At 35.5% G+C, this 11,659-nt stretch overlaps 1 protein-coding gene across 2 annotated transcripts; it reads right to left on the bottom strand.

Moving 5' to 3' along the window:
* Positions 1-2,416: 2,416 nt before the first annotated feature.
* On the bottom strand, positions 2,417-10,938 carry LOC104910276 (N(6)-adenine-specific DNA methyltransferase METTL4-like). Of its 2 annotated transcripts, XM_019613925.2 has the most exons (5): positions 10,714-10,938; positions 10,397-10,503; positions 9,728-9,819; positions 3,544-3,635; positions 2,417-2,605 (listed from the first exon to the last, which is right to left on the bottom strand). In XM_019613925.2, exons 1-5 carry the CDS (start codon positions 10,930-10,932, stop codon positions 2,567-2,569), a joined length of 549 nt encoding a protein of 182 aa, XP_019469470.1. In that variant the 5' UTR covers positions 10,933-10,938; the 3' UTR covers positions 2,417-2,566. The 2 variants fall into 2 exon arrangements, with proteins under 2 accessions (XP_019469470.1, XP_019469469.1); XM_019613924.2 differs by lacking the exon at positions 2,417-2,605 and having other exon boundaries at positions 3,257-3,635.
* Positions 10,939-11,659: the final 721 nt, after the last annotated feature.

The following is an 11,659-nucleotide window of genomic DNA, read 5'->3' as shown; positions in this document are numbered from 1 at the left end:
TTAGAAAACTTCCTAGGGTCTGTCCATGCGAGAAATACACTGATAAAAAAGATGTACTGGGTTTCTCCCAAAGTGCACTACTTTATGGCCAAGCCTTCTAAATGGCTGCACAAGGACAGTTGAATAATGCCAATAAGGTAACAAAACTAAGTTATTACTAAGTGTTTAAATCCAGAAAGCTCCAGCACATGCTCAGACTATTCAGAAATTACCCACCAATGGGTACATCACAAGAATCCTTTCAGCAACTCAGACAAAGCTGATTCCTTGGCTGTTCGCTTAGCAACCTTTCCTTCACCTAATGTTATGTTCAATCCAAAAAAAGCAGTAGGTGAATCTTGAATAGTACGTGGAGATTAATGAACACAACTCTCAAGGCCACTATAGTAGCATTTCCCTCCTGTTATTTCATAATTGTCCATAGTTTAGAAATCACTTTTCAAAGACTACTCTTTACTGCTACTGACTCCTACCTTAGCTGAACATGACAAAGAACAATTCACTTTCCTTTTTAATAATGCTTGATTTTGCAAAAGAAACTCCTGTTTCTAGAGGTTTTCACACGTAGCAATTGCTATTCCAAAAACATATCTTATTGGTATAATTCTTGTTACTTTAGAAAAGTTTAAAAATACAAGTAAAGGTCATATGCTAATTTGATATTTCAAAATTGTACTCCAAACCTGAAGCTTCATAAAAGAAAGTTTGATTATGACAATTGATGTATCAACATTACTTACTATCCCTTTATGAACTGAGCTTTTTGCAGTAAGACATAAGTGTAAAAGGCCTTGAGTAGAACACCTTGCCAAAGAACCTTTTTTATTATTGCCCTGCTAAAATAACAGCAGATATACCAAATAAAGTACTTCCATGTAAACTCTTGAGCAATTACAGTTCTCATTTCACCAAACTGTCATAACAAAGTGAACTTAGGCAAAAAGACTTTTTTTTTACTGTTCTATGTCATAAGTCAAGTGCATAACACCTCACCTATTTTTCCTTGGAATGTGTGAAATTTAATGTACCAGTGTAGAACAGGCAATACATATTTATATTTTATTTTTAGAAGGTAGGAAATCTATGATTTCATAGCATTGGAGATGTGCATAATACCTGGGCTGCAACTTAGCAAATTCACTTCAGCACCTTATCACTACCTTGTGCTCCTTTGTCCTCATCTTCTCTCTTGCTCTTTCATCATTTTTAACAAGTCTGTATCCCCTTTACAGAAGTAGGTTCCCTTTTTTATACAACACTTCACACAAGAGAGGACAGATTTCAACTGTGAAAGTAATATAAAGCCATTAATATGGATAACATCATTCTTTTATAAAAGAAATTTGATTTGGTCTTAAATTGTCCTTTTATATTAGCAGACTTCACTCTTCCCTGATTCATCAGTGTGTTTTGTGTTGTGCCTCAGAGGAACCATACCACCAACACTGAAAGGTCTGATGTTTGGCTGAGGACAGCTACATTTTTTTAAAACATCTAGAAACAAAGACTATTTCAGTTATGAATTAAGCATAACAGATAATAATTATGTTTAAAAGATGACCTCAAAATTATTAGCCGCTAATACTATCATGAGATTTCTGAGTTGGCAACAAACCAACAAGATGTACTGAACCCTTAGAAGATTACAAAGATAGCAAAAGGGCCAGAAATCTGCAACTTGCAAAGGGATACCACAAGAAAGACAGATTAAATAGGTCATCCATTCTTAACAGGCTTGAAGAAGGTCATTCCTTTAGAAGAGTTCTGCTGCTTGGCTCACAGGGGAAGAAAGGTAGCTTACTCATCTCCAAGACTGTTCATCCGGTGTCTTTATTTGCAATTAAAAGGTAGTCTGGAGCCATTCATAGTAGTGGTTGTAGAACAGACACTACTGCAATTTCTTGTGCGGCTTTACAGAGTACAATGGAAAAACAAAACGTACAAACAAGATTTGTTCTGTATTTAAGGGTCATGCACTCATTTGATGCTGGATGAGACAAACCTTATGGTATGGGAGGGGAATTCTTTCCGCCTGGAGTTTCTGAGTTCCCAGGTAATATCCTGTAAAACGGAAAGCAAGTAAGGAACCTTCCTATCCCCTATAGTTTTAGAAGAGGGTGCTTATATACTGACAGTTTAAAATTGAAAATCATGCAGCAAGAAGTGCTTTTCCAGGCATCTACCTTCACTGACACACTGTTTACTTAAACATAAGTAAACATATGTTTAAATTAGTTACACACACACACACATATATATACACACACAAAAAACTTAAATATGTTTGTGTGCATGCGTTCCTTGTTTTGTCAATTCTATTGGTATAATAGAGTTTTTTAAAAAAAGAAAACAATGGTAATACAGAAATTGGGTCTGCTAATAAGACACTGACAAGTTTTTATTTTAACTTTTATTATAAAATTAAAAAAAATACAACTGACATTTGAAGTTTAAATTTAAAACCTTAACAACAAAGATTACAAAAAGTGTAATAAATGTAAAAATACAAAAAGAAGGGTGTAGTGCTTTTTGCTCCCCATTATAAACAGAACACAGGAGTTTGCTGTCAGGAAAAGCAGATCATCCAGCTACTCTGCCCGTACAGCTGCAAATGAGGAAAGAGACTTAATGAAGATCTACCTTTTAATTTTCCTTTTCAAAGCAAGTTGATGTGCAGCAAAGGACACAAAAATATACTATTACTAAAGAAATATGATCTTTAGTTAAGCTGAAAAATGTAATACACTTTTTACTCTTTCAAGAATATAAGGAAAGAAAATTTATAACATACTTAAATTTTGTTAAAATTTTAGTTAAGTCATTTAAGTTAGTTTTGTTAAATCTAACAGCTTAGTATCTAGCAATTGCGAGATGGTTGAGACTTTATCATTTACAGCGTATTCAGAGAATTAACACTATCCACATAAAGATGTAATTGTTGAATGTTTTAGAAGAATGTGCCCAGTTAACAACTCAGATCTATGAGGTAGACAGGCAGATGCAAATATGCAGGAGAAAATACTGTCTTCATAATTATTTTAGTTGCAAATCCATTGTTTTGCAAAGACCAATCGTCTTTTAGGAAATATTTGTAATGCAAACCTATTAGTTTGCTTGCCTCTCTTTAAAAATAATACATGATCACTGTAAAAATAACACATTACAAGTGTTATGATTGGAGTACTTATGATGCTTACATTTATGATAGCTTTAATGAGAATCTTTCTTTTCCTGAAGTTGTTTTTTTTTTAAAGGAAAAAAAAGAAACAGGGATGTACTTGTCCACTAGCATGAGTCTTTAACTAATCCAAGATCTTCGAAGAAGAGGAGCAGCTTGTATAGATACAGATGCTATCAAACAGATATTCTGTCACTGCAAGAATTGCAACTGAAGTGCAGTTGGTTTCATTTCTGAGCGCACCAAAAGAAAAGCAAGCTCCAGAGCTTGCTAAGAAGGACAAATTTCAGAATTAAGTTACAAGAACAAAGTTAGTTTTCATTCCGCAGAAGAGTGAAATAATCAATGTGCTGAAACTTCAGAACCTCATTTCCCCAGCTGGTCCAGCCAGGCTGCAAGTTGCGAGCAAACAGCTCCAAGCACTCCACATCTGGCTTGATAAACTCTGCCAGAACCGCTGTGCAAGATAAGAAAAAAAAAAGATGAGGATAACAATGACAAAGGTACAAACAACAACAGTAATAATAAACATAAAAATAAATAAAATCTCCCCCGTGCTGTTAGCAAATGAAAGATGGAATGTTTCACTGAAAAAACAAAAGAGACAGTAAATTAATTCTAGGGGTTTAATCAAACAACTGGACTATTTGTAGTGAGAAAGTCATTTAAAATGAGTGCCCTTGAGATCCTAAACAATACTGTCAAAGCCTTTAACGGCCTTTATTTATTGGTTTTCATTTAGAGAAGAGAATGAGGATTTATTCCATCATCTACATGGGCGAGTTCTAAATTTTTCGCAAATATCCACAAAACAGTTCCTAAAGGCTCAATTGGCTCCTACATCACGAGGGCAACATTTCTATAAATAAACAGACAGATGCCTTCCTTGATTAAGATCATGCTCTTTCGCCCTGCATCTTAAAGGGGATAAAACCAATTTTTGATGAAAATTGTTGTAAAAGAAAAAACACCAGTTTAAATAAGCAGACATTAGGAGGGCTATAAAAATGGAGGGACTTCTTTTTCTCCCCAGATAGCAAGTTAGCAACAAAAGAAACCTGTATATAACTGCCTTCTTTCATTCAGTAATATAAGTCTCAAATTCATTATATTTATTTACTGCCTGTATCTAAACAGATGCCTGTCGCTAACATCAACTGTGTCAGTGATTATGATTATTCTCCAAGTGGCAGAAAAAAGACATTGCTTATGGCATTTCACTTGAGAAATACTATTGCAAACACTTAATTACGAAATGTGTCATTTGTTACACAGTCATTTAGTTTGTTGTTGGGTCAAAGAAATTTTTAGATAGGTTTCAGGAAATAGCCACAAAATGGTACATACAAAAATGTCCATGGGAAAAGCAAAGGCTAAAGGAATGCAAAGGATACAAAGAAGGCAAAAAGACTGAAAAAAAAGATTTAGAATAAAACTACATCTTAAGTTTGCATTTTTGTGACTGAGGATGAAAGAACAAAAGCTAATAAACCATTTCTTTATCCAAAGTATATCTCGCTCACTCTTTTTCAAATCTTCTTGAAGTTTCTGAATTTCTGTAGCTTAAAAGTACAGTTCATAAACTCTGTATTGTTTGATTTGATCTCTTCAGACGTGATTCATATCAGAAAGCAGAAATGTATCCAAGTAGCATACATCAAAGCATGAGAGAGAATGCTTTTTTGGGTTCAAACTAAGTTCTGACTTTTTGTATCAAGTCTGCCAGTCACAGACTCCCTGTGTGAAACCTCGGATGCTCTTGTCATGGATTGCTCCTGCTGCAGAAAGATAAACATCCACTTCACATTCTAATCAGTGTTAATGAACCCCAGATGCATTCTCTACCTATACAATCCAGAGCTTCAATCTATTCAAAACTTCCTTAAATATTTTGTAATGGGCATTTTCCAACATTCTTATATTTTGTTTTTGTTCTTCCAATCTTTAACAAATGTCAAAAGAATATTTCATATAGATTATCATCAAAGCAACTTTCAATCTAAAAAAAGACTTCTACCAGCAGGAATCTTATTCTAAAAGCCTATTCCTTTTACAGGCAAGCTAAAATCCTTATACAAATTAACTTCTGCAGAGACGAGCCTGAAAACATGTACATTCTGACAGAAAACATCTCGCTCTGAATACTGCTGTTTAGTGTCACACCACTTCAGAGAAGCTGCTTTTGCATCATTTTGCAAAATTTTCTTTTAATTATGTGGCAAAATGTATTATTCTTTTTCCATGCTCTATTTCATTAAGGATTTCTTGTGCACAATCTGCTGCCAACATTTTAACAAAGGTCTTCCAAAAAATCTATTCTTTTCATCATCTAAGACAGCTCATGGTGCAGGAGGAAGTACTTTTTCCATGGAAGAGAAGGGAGAGACTGTGGAATGCAAATCCAAAGCTTTTGGTAAGCTCTCTGGGAGCAAATCTAACAGCTGTAGGATATTATTATTTTGACCCAAACATGCATAAGATCATGCAGAGCTTACTGCAGAGTCCAGGCATTATATGATTATTTTTTTCTTCTTCATATCAAAATAGAATAGAACTGTTTTATACCAAAGCAGAAGGAAGAATGATGTAGGTGACAAAGCTTCACAAATAGCACATAACAAGTTTTGAAATTTGTTCTTAAAAGGCACAGATTACAAACTGTCGTCACAGCACTTAGTCCAGCAAGTCAGAAGCAGGCACCAGTAAGCATCAAAAACTTCCATGCCTCAGAGAAAAATGTGAAAAGCGTACTTAGTTGATTCAGCTAGACTCACAGCAGACTGGTTTGCCAGAAAGCAAAAAAAAGAGAGAGCCAAAAAATGGCCAGATCCAAAGGAACCAGAAGACTGTGCCAATCTTTTGAACAACCTGGTCATAGAATTTAAACTGGAAGTCCCAAGAATCTTCCTGTCTCACATTCCCCGAGAGGAGGTCTTTCTGTACAAAGTGTTTTTGAAAAAACAAATTACAGAGACAGATTACATATAATACAAGATTACATTATAGTATGATTCTTCATTGCTTGGATGTGGCATTTACATAATCACATCAAGCAGTAGCCTTCACTGCAAGGGAAATTAGCATATCAAGAGGGCAATAATATGGCTGTATTTTGTTGGCATAAGATCTTATTACACTGGTTGCCTTGAGCACCAAGTTTTCACATCTTATGGTATGAATTATAATCTCTTTGTTAGCCTTTTATGGCCCTTATACCACCAAAAGGCTACCTCAGCACATATGGATCTAACTTCCATCCCTTCAGAAAACTCAAGTTCTTCCTGAAAACAGATTAGAGTATCTACATCAGTAGAAAAATTAACTGTTCATTTTTCTACAGTAGGGACAGATATTTTATAATTTTTAACAATTACTTCTAGACGCTCATAGAGATTACTGACAATAAACAGCTTAAATAGACAATAAATAGATTATTCTTCATTATTTGCAGATGTCAAACACTGCAGATGCAACTCAGGTATCTATACATGGACATCTAATGCCCACAAAGCTAGCACAAAGCCAGCTTGTAGGTATAACACTGGTTTTACTCTTGATGGCACACATTATCCAAGATGCATGCTGTTATATCATTTAAATGACCAAAAGAAGGAACCATTTTTGAAACAAGCAACAGCTTCCCCTTCTCTTTTCAACTTCCATTACCTAAACAATAAATTCTGCACAGCAAATTGGATAAATAAGGTGAAAATGATTTTATTGGCTTTTTACTGTCTGATTTGTGAGCCATACACAGCACAGCCCACACATAATTGAACTCATTTCATAGTAAGCCTTCAAAATTTGGCAATGCAGAAGCCCTTACTGCCTGATTTGTCTAGAAAAAGACCAGAAAAAAAGATGAGAAACTCAGGGCAAAGTTGGCTTAATATCTCTGTATCTTTCCTAAACTTTCTGTTTAAGCTAGATTTTGATGTACCCATTGATTAGTCTACCAGAAGAGGGTAGAAGTAAATGCCTTCTGTTTCTATTTCCACTTTCCTAACAGCCTCACAAGCCATAGAGTTGCTACAGAAGAAGTAAGTTTCCAAGATTTTCCTCTGCATGCTTCTGCTAGGGATCTGCAAAGCAGCTAGAACACAGCCAATAATTAATACTAATGTTTTTAGGCATACTCCTATATGGCAATAATGTTTTTTAGCAATAAATGTACATGCTACGTACTAGAGGAGAAATGCCTATAACAAGAAGAATCTCTAAAACAGAAAAAGGAAAAAAAGTTCAACCTTCCTTTATATAATCTCTATGCAAAGTATCATTTAAGTCCTAAAGAGCAATAGCGAATAGAATTAGAAAGAAAACCCACTGTTATTTGAATCAAAACCAAGAGTGATAAAATTTCATTTTAACACATTTGCATAAAGCAGTTTAAGTACCCTTACAATTATATATTAAAGCTCTAAGAACTGAGCACAGCACATGCATCACCCAAAACCCCTACAGTCACAATTTCATAGTTAAATGCACTGCAGGAACCCAAACATCTCTTTTTTGATGGCTTACTTTAATTTACATCTTCCTCTTCCCCCAGAGAGAGAAACTATTATAATAAGTCATTAAGTGGCTACATATGTAGGAACGTACAGCCTTTACAGTAGTAACTAGAAATAAAGTGCCAGACAGCATCAGTAAATAATAATATTTTTGGCTTTGTTACTTCTTAAACAAAGCATAAAGAACGTGTGTGACTCATCAAGTGTTCTTCTCCCCCATTGCCAAGTCTCTGCTTCTGCTCAAATTTCTTCTAAACTATTTTAGCACGTAGCTCAACTGCTCTCTACTGGCCACTTGAGAACACTGCCCGATCATGAAAGCAATACCCTTTAAGAATACAGAAGACAAATCAACAGCCATTAGTCTACCTTTTCATTCCATAAGCCTGTTCTGAATGAAGCTGCCAACACTGTACATACACATGTAGTTTTATAGGAACTGTATAAACCACTGATTCTGGTCAATAGCAAATTTATTCCTCAAATAGAAACATGAATACAACGTAATGGTAATAAAATCAATCATGTAAAGACTCAAGAAATATATAAAAATTGTACAGACAATTTCTTTCAAAACCCATTCGGGATTGTCATTTATAAAGACTTAATACAGTTTCTAGATTCTGCACCACAAAAAAGAAGTGCTCTGAGGAACATCTGATGCTAGAATTCTCTACAATATGTACACAAACTGCTGCTTTTCACTCCTGGATATATCAGAAGTTTTCTGATCATGTCTGAGTGTGTTGCTGAAGTATTGGTTTTCTGAAAAGGCCCTAGGTGGCTGCCTCACAAATCACTGCTCTGCCACCCATTAGCTTAAATCAACACACATACTTCATGCTGCAGTTGTAATTTTTTAAAGATGTAGCTTCAGAACTGCAAACAGATGCTTCCTAAAATTGCTCTTTTCTTTTTAAATAAACCCAAATTATGTCAACTACTAATATGTTTTGATTTAATAACAAATACAATCCCCAAACATAAATTTTAAAGCCTCCCTGCAAGTGCAACCATCATTCAAATGAGCTTCCTAACTGAACTAATTCTGTTCCTTGGGAACCAAGAAAAGAAAGCACGTCAGCACAATGGAAGGAACAGGCTATTGATGCCTTTCCAACAGCAGCATGCATTTCTTCTGCCTGAGATTTCTGATGTGATTACACTGAACATGTATACCAGTAACATCTATAGGTACATCGTGAGTTTTCCCCTCCGGAAGGATGAAACTATTTTTGAAAGAGGAATTAAATAAGTTTCTTGCCATATAATAGTAGGGCTCTCAGGTGCTATAATAATGAAAGAATCTATTGATAAAAGCCATCAAGGAAGTTTTTCTCTGGAATAATGTGCAAAAGGTAGCACATGATGCAGAAGTCTTCTAATCTTTTGAACTAAATCTTGAAAAGTTGAAATGATTCATCCAAATGCTAACTGACTCGTTGGGAACTACTGCATCAATTTCAGTGAATTAATGCAGCCCCCTGGAAATACACAGGGTATGCCTTCTTTGTTGCCTACTGTTAACAGTTTTAAAGTGACTCACATTATAGATTTAAAGGCAGAACTGCACTGCAGGTGTATAAGCAACTAATGCAGAAATAGAAACATCTTCTGTTTTCATCAGCTAAGTAGAAGATATTTCATCTTATATGTTCCCGAAGTTCACTGCCACTACCACAGGAGCTTTATATCCTTTGGGATAACTTAATATATACACCATTTATAATTCGTTCCTGCAGGATTTCAAAAGCAAGTGTAGAAAAATGTAGTTCAATTTCTTCATTTTTACTCAGAATATTCACACAATTATCCATGAAGTTCTAATCTTTACAGTGATTTTTCTTTTTTAGACCTTAGGTGCCTAAAAGCATTTTTAGAAACGTTGAGGAATCACAGGTCCTGGTGGGCACAATTGCTTAGCATATGGGAAATTAAGATGCATCATTTATAAAGATATCTCATTTTAGCTACATCGTCTTAGATGTCCAAACCAAACACCCCACAGAAACATGACAAATCAACAAAAACATACCAGTGAGGGGGGGCTTATGTGAATGTAGACTGCAGGGTATGCTGACAATTAACTTATGTTCTGGAACTGGAAGTACATCTTCAGATTTCCTGCTGTACAAACCAGAACAAGAAGCAGAACGTGAGAATGAACAGCATCAGAATGATACATACACAATTCTCTGATACCTGAGATAGGAGGTAAGAATGTTTATTCATAATCAAACTTCACAAAGCCTAAGGGAAATTGAACGTTGCTCCCTGATGATGTGTAAAAGAGGGGTTCCAAAATAATTAAGAATTGAGACAAAACACGATTATCAATAGCCACACAAAGCCATAAAGAAGAAACAACATAGTTGTTTCCATCAACAGCCAAAAATGGCTTCAGCTTATTCTAAGGACTTGGGATCAAACAGAACCTACCAGCAAAGGAAGCCCACACCTTTTATTTGAGCCCGTTCTCCAACACACACAGACATAAGGAACAGACAAAAAGATTCTGCCCTTTCATCTTACTAAAGCACTCCCTCTTCCTAAAGCAAGTGAGGCCATTTTTAGGTTCAAAATCAGACAAAGATGATGCCAAAAGGAGATCTGGGAACACCATATTGTATTATGGACAGGTGACACACCAGTAAGTAGAATCCTAGCAGCCTCAAAAAAAAAAAATTACCACAGCCTGGCATACCTTAGGGCTTCCTTTATGTTTCCTTGAACTCTCCCCAGTATAAGAACTTCATAGGGCTTTTTGTGGAAAGAATCCAAAGGCAATACAAATTCTCCGTATCTAGTAATCTGACACAGAGGAGTTAGAAATACACAGTGGAAGATTTTCAAACCCAATTCTCCCAGCAAGACACCATCTGATAAAAAGGAAGATATTGACAACACCATACCTTTCAAATACAAAAGCACATCAAAACAGATAGACAATTTATAGAACTATAAAGTGCCATATTGAAAAACCCCTCAGTTGCCAAGAAAGCAATAATACAAAGAACTTACTTTTACCCAGTGCCACTCAGCAAGTGTTTTCACAGACCAATGTGGATAAAGTTCATCCTTAACAAAACGTAAGTGCTTCTGTCTGTTAGTCACCCATGTGACAACAAGACAACCTGGAGCAGCAAGCGCTGATACAGGAATCTGCTTGATTTGCCATGAAGACAAGTAGCTGTATCTGTATACCAATACAGCGAGAAAGCAAGTTAGCATACACCACATAATAAAATTGTAAAGCAACAAAAACAAGGAAATTACGCAGCCAAGATGTTTAAAGAAAGATCTGTCAGCATAGAAAGTCATAAAAAATAGGCTGAGAGTGACACCCAGTGGACAGATCCATTGGATTCTGATATGAAATCACTACTCTGTGTACTTAAGTTTTACTGAGCGGAATCTTTAACTACGTATTTCCTTTAGCCATCAACAAGATAATGAACACAGCAACTAACAACAGTGTTGAAGCTGCCTTCTGGTTTTATTTTGCAAGGGAGAGAGGGTACAGTTGGTTAATTCATGTCTGTGAATTTCATGTCTAAAATTTTCCTAAGAGTAACTTATATTGGTAAAAAACAAAACAAAACAATGTATTTGAATGAGTTTAACTGACTTCCTAGAGGTTTCTGTAGGGCTTTTAAAGTAGTACATATACTAACCGATCTCTATCTACAAATTATATCTGCATAAGAAGCTTAAGAAGTTACAGTAGATATTATTCTAGAAAGTTACAAGGCTCTATTTTCTCCTCGGCCTTCTTTCACATGGATGCAATCCTATGGTAATCAAGGGAGCTCCACTGGCATAAACTTAATGTTACTCAGAGGAGAAAGAGGCCCATAAAATTCTAAGTTAATGACTTCATAAAGTACTGTACTCAGAAAGTTCCTATTGCACTTGAGGATTTTACTGCTGCATTATCACTTTCCCCTATTCATCAGAATAAAGCTCA

The sequence above is a fragment of the Meleagris gallopavo genome, chromosome 3, assembly GCF_000146605.3.
Source record: "Meleagris gallopavo isolate NT-WF06-2002-E0010 breed Aviagen turkey brand Nicholas breeding stock chromosome 3, Turkey_5.1, whole genome shotgun sequence".
In the NCBI taxonomy this organism is placed as follows: Eukaryota; Metazoa; Chordata; class Aves; order Galliformes; family Phasianidae; genus Meleagris; species Meleagris gallopavo.
Note: the sequence above shows the minus strand (reverse complement) of the source record. Positions and strands in the feature narration are given on the sequence as shown.